At 43.3% G+C, this 19,117-nt stretch overlaps 5 protein-coding genes across 5 annotated transcripts in view; 2 read left to right on the top strand and 3 right to left on the bottom strand.

The window, feature by feature from the left end:
• LOC120431831 (tyrosine-protein phosphatase non-receptor type 7-like) overlaps positions 1 to 19,117 on the top strand; it is a 103,597-nt gene that overhangs the window by 40,489 nt on the left and 43,991 nt on the right. The gene's annotated exons all lie outside the window — the stretch shown is intronic.
• Positions 1 to 19,117, top strand: part of LOC120431833 (uncharacterized) — an 87,236-nt gene that overhangs the window by 35,573 nt on the left and 32,546 nt on the right. The window lies entirely within an intron of this gene.
• On the bottom strand, positions 5,844 to 10,236 carry LOC128092592 (uncharacterized). The gene has a single exon (XM_052706794.1). The coding sequence runs from the start codon at positions 8,434 to 8,436 to the stop codon at positions 8,008 to 8,010; it is 429 nt and encodes a 142-aa protein (XP_052562754.1). The 5' UTR covers positions 8,437 to 10,236; the 3' UTR covers positions 5,844 to 8,007.
• LOC120428295 (uncharacterized) lies at positions 10,258 to 17,226 on the bottom strand. Its single transcript, XM_039593301.2, has 4 exons — positions 14,971 to 17,226; positions 14,639 to 14,909; positions 13,339 to 14,303; positions 10,258 to 13,082 (listed from the first exon to the last, which is right to left on the bottom strand). The coding sequence occupies exons 1-3, from the start codon at positions 15,746 to 15,748 to the stop codon at positions 13,358 to 13,360; spliced, it is 1,995 nt and encodes a 664-aa protein (XP_039449235.1). The 5' UTR covers positions 15,749 to 17,226; the 3' UTR covers positions 10,258 to 13,082; positions 13,339 to 13,357.
• On the bottom strand, positions 16,756 to 18,873 carry LOC128093855 (uncharacterized). The gene is made up of 3 exons (XM_052711706.1): positions 18,784 to 18,873; positions 17,091 to 18,461; positions 16,756 to 17,019 (listed from the first exon to the last, which is right to left on the bottom strand). The coding sequence occupies exons 1-3, from the start codon at positions 18,871 to 18,873 to the stop codon at positions 17,011 to 17,013; spliced, it is 1,470 nt and encodes a 489-aa protein (XP_052567666.1). The 3' UTR covers positions 16,756 to 17,010.

Here is a 19,117-nt window from a genome sequence, read left to right as displayed (position 1 = left end):
CATACTCTTCTCTTCAATAGCTGGTCTTACTCTTTTTTTTTTTACTTGTTGGTCATGGGCTGAACCCGACTCAACCATTCCTTAAACTTTTTCTGTTACCGGTTGGTCATGGGCTTAACCCGACTCAACTTTAATTATACTCTTCTCTTCAATAGCTGGTCTTACTCTTTTTTTTTTTTTTACTTGTTGGTCATGGGCTGAACCCGACTCAACCTTTCCTAGCTACTTCCACCATGTCAAGTCCTTTTTAATACAACTCACGGAAACGGAACCCAAAAGAAACCGACTCTCTAATTAAACCATTTCAGATGATTCCAAACAAATATTAAACATTCAATAAAACTTCCATTTTAAAGCCTTGAATCCGACATGATTTGACAACCAAAACATTCATCTTACAACAGGTTCACCTTGTTGACAATTTAATCCATTCTACATCGATTGTTTTCTCCTTCCTTGTAAAGTTCGACTATTGTTTCTTCTACAAATGACCCAAAAGGGTCTTTAAACTATTCTTTTGGCTATTATAATTGAAGCTTAAATAGAAGTAAACGCTAACTTTATAAAACTTATTCAACTGAAAAGCTTTCTTATTTTGCTACCAGTTTCCGGTTTAAAACCATTATTCAAAGATCCTTTGCAAATTCATACAATCTTAAAACTGTGCACATTTTCATCTCTTTCAACCCAGCTTCAAGCCACATAAGCCTTTTGTCATCCTGCACAGTCCAACTAATACTAATGAAAAATCAGCTGATGTCATAGCCCACCTTTCTCTGAATTAGCAAAACAATATCCACTTCCATTTGTTCAACTATTCTTACTCTGAATATCCATGACAGGGAGGCGACCCCTACACCTGAAATAACTCATCGACTCAACATCATTTAGGCTCAAACTGACCCCTTCTTCCAAATCGCAAGGAATGCAAACGGGGTCGACTGAAAATGAACCTAGACCAACAACATTCATTATTATACCCCATTCGATACAGCTCTATATAAGCAACTATTAAAAGTTTAAACATTAATCTCCAATAGTTTTCCTAAAAAAAACTACCATTGTTTACCCTTTTTGAAAGATTAAGCAGGTACAGCGCCTCACGAATTCAATGACTGATTTCAGGAAACTATTTCAAATACAGACGAATTCTGCCATAACCACTTCTCCTTTTCCGGCAGTAAATAAAACTCAAAACAACTTCTAAACCGATTCCAATCTCATAAAATCATTTATAGAAATTACCCTAAATTGGGTTGCTGCATTTACAGTTTGCGAAATATCTGTACAATGCGTTGTAAATTCTGTACGAGACTTTTGACAGCTCCTCGAGCCAACCCTGTATTTAGCGCTGTTTGCTTTTGGTTGTCAAAATCGTAGATCCTTGTTGACGCACATGTTTTATTTTATTATTTCACTCTACTCACATATTCTCACTCCTTCTTTGATTGTGCAAACTCGTTGCATTTCAATCACAAATCCGCGACTTCCAGCTACCCGTTCATCTTTTCCTCCCTGCAACCGATTGTAGTTGCGGCGACCGCGCTCCACGCAGGTTGGAAACTGCAGCAGCAAAACTGAAAAAACAAAGAAAACAACAGAAAACTTCCGCACCAAAACAAAACAAATTTTTCGCTTTTTCCTTCACTAAACACACAGCCAGTTTCACAAAACCACAAAACTTTACAAAAATATCATGGCAGGATCGCCAATGTGATATTCTGTAGTTTATACTTAATAAAACAATCGATATTTGATTCACCTTCGAGGAACCCACGCTCCATCTTTATTCACCTTCACACCCAGACTGACTCTCCTCACTTACACGCATAATCCCGTTTACCAATCACAACTGTCTGTCTCACTCGTTACACACATAATCTAGGATACCACAGTCGCGACCCGCACTTGTCCAGCGTAACGGCATTAAACATGATCCTCAGCAGTAGCATCGAGATCGTCGGAGGGGTCATTTCCGACCGACAGACCGCAACCGCAAGCGAGATGAATGTTTCGATCGCCGGAATGCCGTCTGTCCCGGCCGGTCGCAGATCGCCTGGTGCTGTGCGAAATGCCTGTCAATGTCCGTCGAGGACTTCGTCTCGTTGTAATCCTTCAACAGCTCGATGCTGATCCCTCGGTGCATTTGTTTACCGTTGTCTAGAACAAGATTTCGCAATAAATTACACCAAAACCAAAGCAAAACTTACCGTAAATGTTTTAAACAATTTGAGACCACTGGGAGCACCTAGGTTCAACCGCTAAACGGAAAGAATTTGGCCAAGAAAATCCCCTCAGCAAATCGTAGCACGTCCGCAGAAAGTTGTGCTTGAAAGCGGTGAAGAAAAAATCCTCCTTCCAGGTCGTGACATTATTCTCAGGTGCAAATCGCCTCGCACTTATCCAGCGTGACGGCTTAAAAAATGTCACCCAACAGCACCACCGGGATCATCGGAGCGGTCATTTCCTAGTTCCGACCGACAGGCAGCAACCGCAAATGAGATTAATTTCTCGATCGCCGGAATGTCGCCGGTTTTGGCCAGAAGCAGATCGCGGAATGCTTGGTGCAGTGCGAACCGCTTGTCAATGTCCGTCGAGGACTTAAGCTCGTCGTACTCCTTCTTCAGCATCTCGATGCCATTTGTTTACCGTTGTCTAGAACAAACATTTCGCAATAAATTACACAAAAATCAACCAATACTCAAGCAAATCTTACCATAAACTTTTTTAGCAACTCGAGAAAACTTGGAGCACTCATTTTTAGACAGATCCAGAGCAACATTTGAAAGGGGCGGTACGACATTGCTCTTACGGCCTTTCGTCCCATTTAAACGCGTGTAATGAAAGGCCGTAAGAGCAATGTCGTACCGCCCCTTTCAAATGTTGCTCCAGAGATTTGGGGCGAAAAAGTTGAGATAATTGCAAGTTCAGATTTCGAAAAAAAAACGCTCAAGGTTCTCGATGTGTTGAACTTGTAAACAAACTGATGTCAGATGAAAGTCGGATTCCGTAATACACTCTAAAATTGTTGTTTCAAGTTGCTTTACACTTAGTACAAGTAGCACTCAAAATTGAGTAACGAAATCTAAATCAGATTATAAAATTCTAACATTCATGAATGGTAAATTTCCAATATTATTAGTAATTATTTTTGCACTGCAAATACTAATCACGCAAATAACTATATTTTATTTATTTATACAATTAAAAAAAAACTTCAGCAGGTAATTTACGCGAAACATTGAATAAATGCACCTAACAGTGTATGTTTACATCTGTGCGCGTCGAGAAAACGTCAGCTGCTGCAGGCTGCTGCTCAAGTGTTTTACTCTTACTAGGTTTTACTGTTTGTGATTGAATTACGGTGATGGTGTTTCGGATGGATTCGGAACGAGTGCTGTGAAACTTGTGGACCACATTGGTTTAGGGCTGGACCACATTGGTCCTCGGCACCCGTTTGCGAGGATACCTTTCAAGACGCCAAGATTGACTCCCTTGCTGGTATCCCGAACAACATCCGTGAGTCTTCTGAGCGATCACGAAGGAGCAGGATAGATTTGGGAGTAAGTTGGCAACAGCTGTAAAGAAAGTCTTGATTGCGACAAGGATCCATTCGTTTTTTTTCGATTCTAGCCAAAAACCAGTTCCAGCAAACATCCCTGATTGATACACGGATCAATAAGTTGCTTTCGGTGCGGCTAATCCAGCTGTATTTGGAAAGTCGGCGATCCAGACCTTTCCGGAATGGTCAAGGCAACTTTCATAGGGAACCTTTGTTGGCGAAGCTGGAAACAGACTCGGTTTTGCGTGGATTTCTTTGGAAAAGGCGGAGCATCTCGCAGCATGTTTTGTTTGTATGATAACAAGTTGTATTCTGGAGCAACATTAGAAAGGGACGGTACGAAATTGCTCTTACAACCTTCTTCCCATTTGAACACATGAGAAGAAATGCCGTAAGAGCAATGTCGTACTGCCCCCTTCAAATGTTGCATGTTTTTTTATTTACATTTTTTTTATTTAGTGTGTTTTCTTTTTTTCAGGTTTAATCCAAGAACAACAAGATCACCAGATGAACTCTCGGTTATCCGACGTTGCACGACTGTGCCGTTTTCCTTCAGAACAATCTGCAGAACCGACTGCTGAAATAACCTGGGACCCCACCATCCGACCAATGATTTCCAAAGGATGGTGGAGATCAGTGTTGTAAATGAGTGATAGAAAAGCTATCAAATGATTATCTCTGCACCAAAAACATCCAAGAGCATAGCGGCCGTCACTATAGCTTCTGAGATCTCTTCTTGTGTCTCGTGATTCCCAGCGATGTCATTCTCTCTCTATCACTCTTCCCTTTTTCCTAGGCTATGCGCTCTCACCACTGAGTCTCTCAATCTCTCCGAAAACTGCAATGAGAGAATACGAGATGGCGATTAGGAGCCGACCACGCACGACGTCCCGTGAAACTGCCTTTTGCGAAATTGGTTTTGTGGCGGCTTTTGTGGTTAAACGCTGTTGCGGTAGCATGATCTTGGAAGCGGGAATGAGAGAGAAAAGGAAAATGTCAATCGCGAGTGTTGAAACACGAAAACGTGTTCGGCTATGTTCGGCGCTGAGAGTTTCAATAAAGAGAGAAGATCAGTTGTATTTGAGGCATGAATATTCAGGCGGGATAATTGTAGTTGCTGAGAGCTGATATTTTGATATTTTAACAACCCTGGTGGAGATGGAGCTGATCGTGCTGTACAGCTTCGGTCAACTCTCTACCGCAGTGGATGCCTCCCTGAACTGTGTTTTTTCTTCTTCTGTATAAGTTAATTCTAAAATTTGTTGTACTATTTTCTCTTCAGTTTAATTTGTTGCTGATTTAGAATCCCGCAAACTCTCCATCATGTTTGAATTTAAAATTCCCATATCATTAGGCCAATTCAGACAAAAATATAATATATATCAAATAAAATGAAAAAAATAAATAAGCTGTTTGACCAAAGCAAAATTAATGTTTTCTAGCTCAAAATTCCGAAAATCCTTGAAAAAATGATGTTTATTCGAATTGTTACAACTGTTCCCCAAAATGTAATGTGCCATGAAAAATCACTGATATAACTATTTAAAACCCTAAAAATACAATTTGAGAAATGGTGAAATCCCTAAAATATATACGCAAAAATGAACTTTCAAAAAGCATTTGACAAAGTGTCGCTAGAAGAAAAAATCAAATAGTGAATATTGCTAACAACATATATGGGGAATAGTTCACTATTTGAGAGAGGGTGAGGAATTAAAAAAATGATTTACCGAATAGTGGCTATACAATTTGGTAAAATGTTGATTGAATATTTAACAAATGATTTTCAAACGGTTTTTTTCTATGCGGGTTATAAAAAGTTTGTAATGGTGATTTTTTTCTGAATGACTTTGAAAAACTATTTGAGGATGTTTACTGAAATGGTTATCGTATATCATAAGATTATTTCAAAGTTCAAACTTCTACGCCAGCTTTAACGACACCTTTGTCCACGTCACGGATCTGTTCGGCAAGGAAACCAACTCGCCGTCATCGGCGGCATGAAGGTCAAGGAAGAGGGAATCACAGCGCTGCACATCAAGTTACGTGGACCTGGTGAAAACCGCACCAATTCCCTGGAACCGGGTCACCAATCGGCGCTTCGTTTCTTGGCACGTTCGTCGATGAAGATTGGTCACATCAAGGAGGTGGCGCCTATCCGCCGACGGTCGGATTCAACCCGCCGGAAGGTCACCGCAGTCGTCTGTATAGATAGAGTGCTTGGGCTGGTATTTTTGTGGTGCTGTGCGATTTTCCAATTCCGCTTGTAACAGCGGGTGGAGATCCGGTGCATTGCCAACCTGTACGATCGACCGGTCTACCGGAAAGCGATTTGGAAAAATAAACATGTCTCACAATCCAATTCTCCGATTTTTTGTGCCGTAAAATAAAAAGAAACAACCAAAAGCACTTTTTTCACATTTTATTGATCAGCATCATCCCAAAACTCTGGTGTTGGAACATGGTCGGATCGCGCACATTCTACGGCACAACCGATTCGTAAACGAGCTACTCTTGTACCGTCCAGTTTTCCACAACTCGTACAGTTCAGCACCACCACATACCAACGTCTTGTAGATCTTCAACCCGTCGGCGCGAAGTTCCGGATTCTCAAAGAACACGATAAACTGCTCAACATTTCGCTTTATGTTCACATTCGGCAAATCTGGTATCATATGCGAAACCACCTTAAACCAGCCGATCTTGCCTATCTAAAATACGTCACCTTAACCGTGTTGCCTCGGTTCGTTCCCGGGCCAACCTACTGAATCTCCAGCCACGTACATCCGTAAGCCAGCAAATCTGACAAATGGCGATTCAAAAAAAAATCCGGTCGCGTCTCAATCGATCTCCCGATGCACTTGGTGTGCGACTTTCCCGAATAATGAACCGCTTCCTCCGCGCTCGAGCTCTTTTGTCCCGACAGGGCGTCGTATAAATTCCGAAAAAATAGTCCAGATAATCTTCCGACAAGCAGCTTCAGCTGCTCCACCCGGGCTCGGATAGCGCACATCGACGTCGGGTCATAACCAGTGCGGCTTGCACATGACTGCGGCGACGGCGATTCCACTCGCGGTCCAGATCAACTTGGCCTTCAATTTTGGAAGCAAAATTGGTTTCGCTTCGTGTGGCACGACGGAAATTATGTAAACTAGGCGGGAGACACCCTTGGCTTTCTGAAGTCCCCGGATGATTTCACTTCCGCTCGTCCCGGCAGGTTCCCATCGTTTTTTTTCTCGTAACCTGTGAGAAAATCACAAAGAAACATCATCAGCAAATTTATGAATCTTCACTTGAAAAAATAGGTACTTACCTGTATTTTTCAGCATAATGTTCAATCCTTTACGGCCACAACGCCACATTCCTAGGGAGGAAGGGAATATTCGCCAACGTACATATTATATTTGCTTTTTAATTTGCATAATTTTTTTTTGAGGTTTTCAAAACAAAAACAAACCTGACGCGAACGCGCGCGCAAATCAGCGCAAAACGGAATTGAGAAAAGAAGTGCTGCCAAGCCAATTTGTCATACGGGGGGCAAGCCGATGCGGTTCATCGTGGTTCACTCAGTTCACAGCGCATGAGTCATAATTAAATATAAATATTTTTTTTGACAAAAAAATTCCTCGAAGTCTGGAGTTTTTTTTTTGAATAGGTCCAATAAACCGAATTTCCATTTTTTGCTTTTTGGGTGTTTTTGAAACCGCCTTGAGTCAGCAAAATTACAAAACACCCAAAAAGCAAAAACTGAAAATTTGGTTTATTGGACCATTTCAAAAATAAACTCCAGAAGTGATAAGTCTTTTTTAAGTCTGTAGTTGATCCATCGAAAAAATGTTGTCTCGTCAATTAATTTTTTTGCATTATTTACAATGATAAAAAGTGATCAGATATGGTCTTTAATAGCAAGGTTACTGTAAGAAAGGTTGGGCTGAAAACGTGTTGGTTTAGTATTAGTAAGCAAAAAAGTGTCAACATTTGCGATGCTTCAAGTGATGACGTCACAACGCTCTCGTTTCTTTTGGATAGTATACGGCATTGAATGAAAATTTGAATAATTTTAAATTAAACGGTGATTTTTGAGATAAACTTGTTGACACTTGTTGAAAGAATTAAATGAGGATTTCTTTATTACAATAATATAAATAAATTGATTTAATTTTCGACTGCAATAAGAGTACAACAGTTGTTACTTCTTGTCCCGCTTTTAGACGTGCGCGACTTCGACCAGCTCGGAGTCTGGATAGACCGCGGACCGCCCCTTCAGCGTCACTTTCGACGAGACGGATTTGGTGGATGCTCTTCTTCGATTTGGATTTAACTTCGTCCTGTGGGATTCGGCTATGCGGATCACAGCCCCAATTGCAGATGGACTTGCTTGTAATGCATGAAATCACGCCGCCGGCCTTACCATCTTCGATGTAATCTTCCGGCTCGACCTGGGTCTACTTATCTTTGACCTCCTGCATGCGACTGCCCATCCTTTCAACCTCTACCGGGTTCGAGATGATGGCCGCGATCGTGTTGTTGATTTTGGTGGCCATTTTGCCGCCATGCGTACGCCTGTGGTGCTTCAACTCCGGCATCGACATGCCCAGCTCGCGGGTCACCTCGTCGAACGCTTCATCCCGTTTGGCCAGAACGGAGTGGTTCGGATGGGACCGGTTCCAGTTGACTTCCGGTCGTGGACCAGCTGGGTGAGCTGCATGCGATTGTTGGCGGGAAGTGGTTCCACTTCTTCGGGCAGATGTTTGCGGTGGTGGAGTGGACCCGGTTGCCTGAGCTGGTCGGGAATTTTTGATCCACATTTTATAGAAGTAGCCAAATTTGCTCCGCCGGCGAATGCTAGAAATGTCGATCAAGCTGCACCTCATTTTCTTCAGTTTGTCCTTGTTCAGTTCCGTGGCAAGTTTCTATGGCAAGCACGATCTCGCTGGTACGACTGCCAGTGACCATCCTGATTTGCATTCCTCAGCACCGAACGTCTATGAATTGCTTTGGCCAGCATAAGTGAATCCAACTCTCAGTTGACTCGTGTTCTTTTCTGTCGCGGAGCACCATTATCATCGAATCCCTCCTCCATGCCTCTTCAACATCATCCTCGTCATCGCTGCCAACCTCCTGATTAATGGCCACCATCTCTTCCACGTCCTCCCACTCGAACTAAGCCTCGGCCGCTCCTTGTTGACCCTTCACAAACACCGTCTCCGGCAAGTAACGACTTACGACTTACGCCAACATCCTCCTCCTGCTGCGGTTCCAGCAACTTCCTAAAATGATACGAGAAGCTCTTCCATCGTGCCGGACCAAACCAAACGTCGCCCGATCAAAACTTCAATTGGACTGTCTGCACAGGTTCCGGAACTCGTCGACAAAGTGAACCGTTTCGACGCAGTTGATGCACGCCGCGGTGGGTGAGTCCTGCCACGTTACGTACACTCCGGTGCATTCATGCACTTTGCACCTTAAGTCGCCCCGTTGTTGCCGCGGAGTCGGAGAAGACGGTCAGGAACAGCCGACAATGATGAGTGCGTGGGGCTAGTATAATAACTCAAATGTTCGGCACTACGAGGCGTAAGAACCGCGGGGAAACCTGCAGGGACTTTCTTTGCATTAAGAGCTATCCAAGGTGTGGTAGACTGCGAGGAGCAGTAACCAGCTCGGAGCTCGAAATAAAGTAGACAAGTCGCCTTGATGTTCCAGCCGAAAAGACTGATTTTTGTTTATTTGAACTCGGGTATTTATACTAGTCAAATTTGTTGCATCACATGTAATTTGAGTGGTGACACTTACGTGCTACAGTATAGACTTCTGGAGTTGGCTTGTACTGGGTTGAACCTTTGCGCTGGCTCAGCAGGAGTCAGCGTCCCGGCCAATTGTCGATGAACCGAATTATGGTTCGAAAAAAGGCTATACGCAAGCATCAGCAATTATGCTTGCGCCAAGTGGTTCTAACTGTGTGTGGGCTCTACAGCCAGGCAGGGTTTGTGTTTTGAAAGACAAAACCTGGTCTTGTTGTGCGAGGTCCGGGCATGGTAATAAAAATGGAAATTAAGTGTGAATGGGTATGTTGGGAATGCAGTGGTGTTCAGACTATTACACCTTCCCCCTTTAAAAGAATAGTTTTATGAAGTAAAATTATTCTTTGCCATTCTCCAGTAGCCATTTACAATTTTTTTGATATATTTATGAATTTTTGTTGTTGTGTGTTTGCTTTGTTACATTGTGTTTTGTTACATTGTGTTTTGTTACATTGTGTTTTGTTACATTGTGTTTTGTTACATTGTGTTTTGTTACATTGTGTATGTGTATGTGTATGTGTATGTTGTTTTGTATCCGAATTTTTCACTTCCGCAGTCTATTGCTGGGAAAAATTTACCTGCATTGTTGATGCTAGGCTCGGTGGTTTATTTGATTATTCTATTTTTGTGCACTATTGTTTTCTTTTTTGTTATAGGTTCTTCTAATTCGCAATTCGGATCTCTGATTTGTGTGATTCTAAATGGACCTTGATAAAATGAATCTAGTTTTCTCCTATTTTCATTTTTTAGATAAACCAGATCGCCTATTTGTATGTGGATAGGATTAATTATTTTGTTACAAATTTGAGTTTTTTCTTGTTTTTGCTGTTCTAATATTGACTTTGTTAAATTTTGGCTCTTTTGTAATCTAAATTTCAAAATTTCTAAATTTGGAGGAAAGATTAAATTAAAACATGTCCTGATAAAATAATTATGCTGCAAATTACCTTCCGTTACGATTATCGACTATTTTGCGATAATTTTAGTCAAGATGGGACGGAATATCGTTACCGATTCCTCAAAACTAACTCAAAATCGCCCGTCTGCCACTTAGCTCAAAGGAAAAACAAACTTTGTGACGTCACAGTGTTCCTCTTCAACTGTGCACGGAGATAAAAAATTTCGAAAAATGAATTTTCATGCGAAAACTGACGTTTTATTTTTTCCTCCGTGTTCGCACTAATACAACTTTACAAAGACAGCCCAACCTGTCTTAGAGTAACCTTGCTTTAATAGTGCTTTTATCATTGTACATAAACATTTACATAGGGCTTTAGGACCCTATTGTATCCTGTTGGTTGGTCAAATTCAAACTAAAAATTGACGGTTAACCGAGGCAAAAAGTCAGATTTCCAGAGTTTTTTTTTTTTTTTAAAGGTCCTATAAGCTATTGTCTTTCATATGTTTATAGGACCTAATCGAGGACCTATTAAAAAATAAGTCGAGATTTTTATCTTCGTCTGATGATGCTACAGATTACTGTTCAGAACCCGATTTCTGCCAACCCTGTCCGCCCGTACCGCTGCAACAGAACCAACTGACAGTTGATGGACAACATTCAAAAAAGAGAAGACAAACCCAAAACGGAGCGGCAAAAACAGCAAAACAACCCCAGAATCAAAATTGGAAGCATCATCGGGTTGCGTCGCGCGTCGGTTATCAATCTGCCCGAGAATTTTGCATTTTTTCAATTGTGTTTCTTTTGCCGATTTGTGATCCCGTAAAGGAAAGATGGCGCCACGGAAGCGTAAAATAAAGGTGGTGTCCCCAGAGAAGCCGCGGTTCAACTTCGAACCGATTGAAACGGTTTTGAATGGGCAAAAGGATGAAAAAAATCATCCAAATATGATAAAAATAGCTGAAGGATTTGTATCAGAAGGTTTGTGAAATGAGGTTTTTCCTCGGGGCAAGACAGTGAGCAAGGGAGATACTCTGGTTTCTCCCGTTTTCTCTGCTTTGCTCCCGTTTGCTCTGAAATTTTGCTTTTGACCGTTTTCAGCTCATTCTTCTCGGTTGCTCTACTTTCCTCCAGATTCCTCCCAATCCCAATTGCTCCCATTTGTTCTGGGTTGCTCAGATTTTTTGAGGAGTGATCTCTTTGAAGAGAGCAAAAAAAGAGAGAAGAGCGAAACAAGCAAAATGTCATTTTGTTGTTTGTTTACATTTAATAAGTTGTGTCACGCCGGTCGCGACAAGTTATTTTTCACAAATGCTAACCCTAAACTTGCACGGATAGTTATTTTCAGAATCTGGCCTGGTTCCCTGGCATGATTGGCCACACTCGGAGTGTCTACTGTCAGCAGGACAGATCCTACGGTGGCTTCGCAAGTACAATTGAGAGCCAAAGCACAGCCTGTGCTTCAAACGACGATCAATCCGGCGGTGGGAATTACAACGTTGACCGCGGTCACTTGTCTTGCGGAGGAAGTAGCAGTAGTAAAAGTTCGGTTCCGAATCGACCGTTAGGGAAGAACATCCAGCTACGGTCGGAAAGGAGCATGTATCTTGTATGCTGGAAAAGTTCGAAACCTTTGCGATAGTGTAACGACCAGATGCGCGCCAACCGGGAGTCCCGTGCAAAAGTATCCATAGCGGAACATCCTGTCGCCACGGATATTTTCCGGCCAAAAAAAAAACGTTTGGGGCCGTGGAGACAAGCATCCTTCGAGTGGCTCAACGTACCCAAGTTTTGCAAGCTGAAATGTCGGACATTGAGAGTCGGATGGAGTACGTGGGTCAGATGTTGCGCCAGTCGGTGGCAAGTTTACGTAGAATCTGACACTCCAGTCACGACGGCTACTGAGACGGAACAATCCGCACCGGAAGTTTCTTATAGTTTCGGATCGACATGGATAAGATTATCGACGCGACTCTGGACTCATAAGACTACTTCTTCAACTTGCTGTCCGAGAGCAGAACCCCAGTTCCGAGACGGTTTGTCGCAGTCGAACCTTGAGCGAAAAAATGAATCCATAACAGATTGCAAGCAGTTCTACTAGTGATCCATGCTGTGGTCACCTACAGAGAGGTGGCCAGTGTTGCCCTCTGCGTACATTCGAACTGGGCGCCACTATACGTCCTACTCGGACCCATCAGCTGCTCTGTCGCGATTGCCCTGAAAGTTGAACTCGTCCAAACCATGGCCTCACTCGGAAAATCAAAAGAAGCTGTCCTTGAGCTGAGTTGTGCTAGTCTTTAACTAACGCTATTCCCTACTTGTTATATACACTTCAACAACTCTGATTTTCAACTACACTGAAACCCCGCTGGTTTGACACCAATTGCTGTCAAACGAACGGGGTCACTTTTTAGCTTTACATCCTCTTTACACAGAGCTTACACTTACTGCCAAACGTTTGGTTTGATATTAAGTGTGAGTTCCGTGAAAAAACTAACAGTTCGTCACTTTCAAGTTTGAGATTGTCAAACTAACGGGTACAAACTAAAAAGTGCCCAACGAAAAGGTGATCAACCGGCGAATGTATAGTGTAGCAATGCAACGCACTTAATTTTATAAACGTTTTTTCATAATTCCCAACAATTCACACAAAAAAGAAAACTTAATAAAGGCGACATCCGGAAGAAAACAAATTTTAGATTTCAACAGGTGTATGTGTTTTAATCGATATTATAAAATAAGCAAACATAACAGTGAGGTTAGTAATGGAAGTTGTAATAATGCAGTATTGTACTTTAAATATTCAACCAGTGCGTCTGACCTGTAACAATAAGAGAAAAAAATTGTTAATGATTGTTAAATTTTATTTTAATATTGTTTTATATGTAGTGAATTTTGTTGTTTTCACAGTTACTAAGTCGAGTACTTTTAATAAGCTAGAGTAGGAGTCGTAAAATTCTGAGAACCTCGATCGGAGTTAGAATCGCTAAATCATCAGAACCAGAATCAAATCAGAATAAAGGACAATCAGAGAGTCAACTGTATAATTAGGGTATTTTAGTTTTAAAAAATCTCACCATTTGAAAAGATTTCATTTTATTTTTGCCTGAATCTTTGATTTCTGTCCACAGACAGAATTTGTCGTCCTGGAGCTACCATCCACAAAAATGTAGATTTTTTAATATGTTTTACATGTCCCGTCGAATCCCTTATTTTAAATACATGCTTGTCACCAGCGCTGGTACTTTTCAAGGTTAATTCTTCGCTTGTGTCAAATAGGTCCTCGATGGCGTAGATAGGCTCTTCCAATCTCTCATCAAACTCCTGTTGCACCTGCACAAACTCCAGTGTGTCAGAAAAATCAAATTCATCATCTGCACTTTCCGACGATTGAGTTTGGGTTGACTTTCCGACAATTTCTGGATCATCATCATCGTGTTCTTCTTCTTCCAAATCACTAAATTCGTCGTTATGAGAGTCGGCGTTCACGAATTCAAACTCGGTTGGTTGGTTTGGTCGATTTTTTGATCTCAAGTTAAGTGAGTCTGTGAAATCAATTTCTCCGTCACTCAAACCAAGACTCTGCAGCATCTGTCGCGCGGTGAGCTCAGCCTTCGAAACTTCATTTGTGATCTCGATATCATTTGGCAGAACTTGTGTAGGGTGAGCGTTGTTGAACTTGTCGAGCGATGGAAAGTTAATTTCACCGTTATATTTATGCATAATGCAAGTCTTCATTTGGAGTCTCTTCAGTTTTGCTCGAAGCTCCTTGATGGTGAAATTTACGACGGTTTGGTTTGTAGATGCCATTGTCCTTAATTGGCCAAACAACTTTTCACAAGGTTGACTCGACAGAAAAGTAACCAAACATTGTTCAGGAACATTTCGGTCTCGGCAGTCCCTGATAAAAGCAATTAGCGCATGCGCATTCAACTCCACGCAATTGTATGCGTTAGTGGTCACGTATTGATCGTAAGTTAAGCCACGCTTGCGATTTAGTCCAATCCAGTTTCTCCATGCTCTGACGAAGAAGTTAACAGTCCTGAAAAATTAAAAATAATATTAAAAAAAACGTATGGTGCGCACGCATATGTGTGTGTGTGTTAAGAGAGAGAGAGAGAGAAAGAGAGAGAGAGAGTGTAAGAATGAGTCATTTAAAAAAATGTCAAGCATAATAGGATTTGGTATGTCGAACTATTGAGGTTTTACTCTATCCAGATTCAAAAGCGCAACATGGAGTTAAACTTTCTGTCAAGCTTCTGTGAAGTTTAATTTTAATTTTCTGATACATCAAGTTTGTGGGATCGCACCAACCCATGAGATTGGTTAACTGTCAGTTAAGAAAAGTGTGAAAAGCTCGGTGAAAAGTTTACTTACCAAATGTAATAAATTCTTTGAAGTGGTTCGATGTTCTCCTCAATGAAGGAACGGTGCATAAGTTGCATGAGTTTTAGGAAAATTGCGGTTCCCAAGCTTCCCTCGACATTGGCCACCAAGAAGTCTATCAGTGATTGCTTGATCAGTTTGAGCGTGGGCGCGTATTTCATTTTGTCCTTCAAATTGATGTCCGACCAAGTTAGACCGTGTTGGAATTTCTTGTACTTTTTGATCAGCGTGGTTAAGTGGCATTTTCCGATCGTGTAGTCACCTGTACAAGCAGATTTTCTATGTTTAGTAATTGTAATCAAAAGAATTTAATCCGTTCTTACCAATTATCAGGTCCTTTGTAAGTAGCCGATTTCTGAACTTGTTTGTCCCATGCGTAGCATCTTGTGCATAAGGTGCGTAGTTGGAATTAACAATGTAGTATCCACCCAAAGGAGATGGTTGTCTTTCCTGGTCCAGGCAGGCGCGGATGTTCATCGCTTTGAGGAGCCTAGGGTCTCCGTCAGCGTTATACGAAACGATTCGAATTCCGACTGAACTCAGGACTTCCTCTAGGTATGCCCACCGGTTCAAAACATCCACGTGTGTAAACTTATTGTCGGAACATGCAAAATACAGAACAAAAGGTGCCGCTCCAGCCACAAGCGGTACGGCGAGCATAACGTAAGCATAGTTGCCTGTTGGGTAATTTTTCACGTCTTCCATAACTTTGTGGGGTGTTGTAGCTTTAAACAAATTTTGTACAGGCATGCCATTCTCATCAAAGGGCGCAACTAGGCCGGTTAGACTGTCGTCGGTATAGCTGTACTCCGTTGCTGCGGTTAATCTTGTTCCGTCCTCACAAATCGATACTGCCATCGGGTAACCGTTTTCCTCAAGGTAGGCTTTCAAACCTTCGACATCAATAATCCCTTCAACAACGTTGGTGGTGTATTTACTCATGTGGCGCTGAATTGTCTTGAGAGTCATTGTTCCGATGTTACGCTTTATGTAGTCGTAGTGATTGTTACCGCCAGTTAGATAATCATAAGTGCAAATGTCCTTCTCGATATCCGAGTATTTTCGGGCAAACTTATTTTGATCTTTCACTCGGTGATGCATGTCGACCAATAAATCCAACAGTGCGGAGTCTGTCAGTGGCTTCTCAACATTTTCACCTGGTGACAAAAATAATGAAATTTATAAATACAACGCTTCCCATCATTTTTTTAACATGCTTGGCGATTAGGGGTCCATCCATGAACCCATCCATGATTTCAAAAAGTGTCTACGTGATTTATGAATGGTCCCAACGATAACTGAATGATTGTAAAATGTGTAATCGAATATTTTAACACTCAGACTTCGCCGACACTCGCTTAACTCCGCCTCTCATGTGAAAGGACGCTAGTGTACAGTTATGACTCCTTGCTTACGTTTTGTTCATCCGCCAGGTGTTCTTCACCTGAGAATGAAGCCTCTGGCTCAACGGGTTCAATTATCAGCTGCGATGTGCCAGACGTTGTGGGTATATCCATTTGTATGTTGCTGTTGTCATGCACCAGCGGGTCATCATCACCCGAACACGACTGCACCGACTGCTCGTTCGGCTCTTTAGGATCACTTGCAATCAAGCTACCATCCGCTGAACGTTTTTGGCCTGTTTTTTTTTGTTGATGTTTGTAATACCCTTCTTCGCATGCTGGTTAATGTGACGGCAAATGTTGTGCTTGGTCCAAGAGTGAGTGCCGATTTTAAGAGAGCCAACAGTTCGGGCGCAGAACGGGCACTTTACTGCAGCCTCCAAACATCCCGCTGAACGTCTGCGAATTGAAACTACTTGCATTTTTGCAAGAAACGTTGTCGTCATGTAGTCGGGTGTCCTGTTCGGTGATACCATTTCGGTAATTTATTTTCTGAAAATTTTATCAATTAAACTTACGTCTCCAAGTACTCCCCTCGAATCCGAGCCAACAAACTCGAAGAATGATTTGCAAAATCATTTTCGTTGATCGGTTGAGTCACTTCTGCCACCGAATTCGACGATTGCGCAGGAGGAAGGAATCGAGCAATCCCTTCCTCACGAATGGTTTGCGAAAGCAGTATTATAACTTTTTTTTCGCCAATCGTCAGTAAAATGTCATCCGGCGACAAAGGTTTGCCGAACATTTTGATGATTTCCTCTTCGCTCATCCTGGCGAGTCTGGTTTTCGAATCGTCTACCATTTCTGGGATATCGCCAGCATCGATTAGGCCAAGTGCGCTGCTGCCGCAAAGCTTCTGCAGTTTAATGATTGACTGAACAGCGTCGCTTACTTGTCCGATCTTTCGCTGAACGGCTTCCCAAAAAAAAGCCTCCATCTTGCTCCGGTGTGATAACACTATCAGGAAACCTTGGAAAACCATGAAAAGAAAGAAACAAAATGGTTACGTACATTCTTTAAAAGCTTATAGATATTCCAACCTTGATCGACAACCGTAACGCAGAATCAAAGCAGTCCAGGCGTCCTAACCGGGGTCCAGGCGTCACAAGGTTGTCCGGGTAGAACCGTGAGCTGGAGGAACTTGAACCGTCAGCAGCTGAGCAGATGAGTTGAAAGTTCTCGGCCAGGTACCCTGGCCGGGACACACGAACTGGTCCGGGTTGAACCGTGAGCTGGAGGAACTTGAACCGTCGGCAGGTGGGCAGATGAGTTGAAAGTTCTAGGCCAGGTACCCTGGCCGGGACACACGAACTGGTCCGGGTTGAACCGTGAGCTGGAGGAACTTGAACCGTCGACAGGTGGGCAGATGAGTTGAAAGTTCTCGGCCAGGTACCCTGGCCGGGACACACGAACTGGAGGAACTTGAACCGTTGGCAGGTGGGCAGATGAGTTGAAAGTTCTCGGCCAGGTACCCTGGCCGGGACACACGAACTGGTCCGGGTTGAACCGTGAGCTGGAGGAACTTGAACCGTCGGCAGGTGGGCAGATGAGTTGAAAGTTCTCGGCCAGGTACCCTGGCCGGGACACACGAACTGGTCCGGGTTGAACCGTGAGCTGGAGGAACTTGAACCGTCGACAGGTGGGCAGATGAGTTGAAAGTTCTTGGCCAGGTACCCTGGCCGGGACACACGAACTGGAGGAACTTGAACCGTCGGCAGGTGGGCAGATGAGTTGAAAGTTCTCGGCCAGGTACCCTGGCCGGGACACACGAACTGGTCCGGGTTGAACCGTGAGCTGGAGGAACTTGAACCGTCGGCAGGTGGGCAGATGAGTTGAAAGTTCTCGGCCAGGTACCCTGGCCGGGACACACGAACTGGTCCGGGTTGAACCGTGAGCTGGAGGAACTTGAACCGTCGACAGGTGGGCAGATGAGTTGAAAGTTCTCGGCCAGGTACCCTGGCCGGGACACACGAACTGGAGGAACTTGAACCGTCGGCAGGTGGGCAGATGAGTTGAAAGTTCTCGGCCAGGTACCCTGGCCGGGACACACGAACTGGTCCGGGTTGAACCGTGAGCTGGAGGAACTTGAACCGTCGGCAGGTGGGCAGATGAGTTGAAAGTTCTCGGCCAGGTACCCTGGCCGGGACACACGAACTGGTCCGGGTTGAACCGTGAGCAGGAGGAACTTGAAAGTTCTCGAACAGGTACCCTGGCCGGGACACACGAACTGGTCCGGGTTGCACCGTCAGCAGGAGGAACTTAAAACTTCTCGGCCAGGTATCCTGGCCGGGACACGCTTCACGGAATGGTCCGAGTTTGAAATCGTCAGCAGCAGTGTAGGAAAATCGAAAGTCTTCCGACCAGGCGCCCTGATCGAGGCACACTTCAAGAGCGGCTGGAGTTGCTTTTAGCTAAGTAGCGAACAGAAGCTGGAACTAATTTAAGACCCGTGAAACTAAATGTAATTTCAGTTCTTTCAGAAAACAGTTTGAAATGACGAGAAAACACGTGGTATAGTTGAACAAAACAAAGGCAAGACAGACGAGAAAAGTCATAAGTGTCAAAAGTGACATTTCAAAGAAGAGAGTCACAGTTTCTCTCATTTCTCCCGGTTTCTCCCGTTTTCTCTCGGAGTAACTCTCGTTTGCTCTAGTTTTTTCACTGTCTTGCCCCGAGGGTTTTTCGCTTTCAACCGGTTCTTGAATATGTTATGCTTGTTTCCAGATGCCTCACGATACGTTTATGCGGTCGTTTATCCAATCGCTGAAGGCGCCGATGCGTCTTGAAGTGGGCAACACCTTTGTCACCTGAAGTTGTGCGCATCCTTCATCGCCGATCCGATCTAGTGCGAGCAGGAGGAAACCCACCCGCTGATCATGACCATCTTTGATTTCCTGCTGTCTAAACGCGATCGTCCGATTCCGGATCTGTCAGTTTGTTTGAGGCACCGCTAGACCATCTGGAACGAATGCGGGACATGATCCCGTCGGTTCGCGTCCAAGCCGTGTTGGCCCTGCAGAGTCTGCAAAGCCCGGAAGACCCGGAAGACGACGTGTTCCGCATATAC

The sequence above is a fragment of the Culex pipiens genome, chromosome 1 (genome assembly GCF_016801865.2).
Source record: "Culex pipiens pallens isolate TS chromosome 1, TS_CPP_V2, whole genome shotgun sequence".
NCBI classification, from domain to species: domain Eukaryota; kingdom Metazoa; phylum Arthropoda; class Insecta; order Diptera; family Culicidae; genus Culex; species Culex pipiens.
This window is presented reverse-complemented; position numbering and strand designations above follow the sequence as displayed.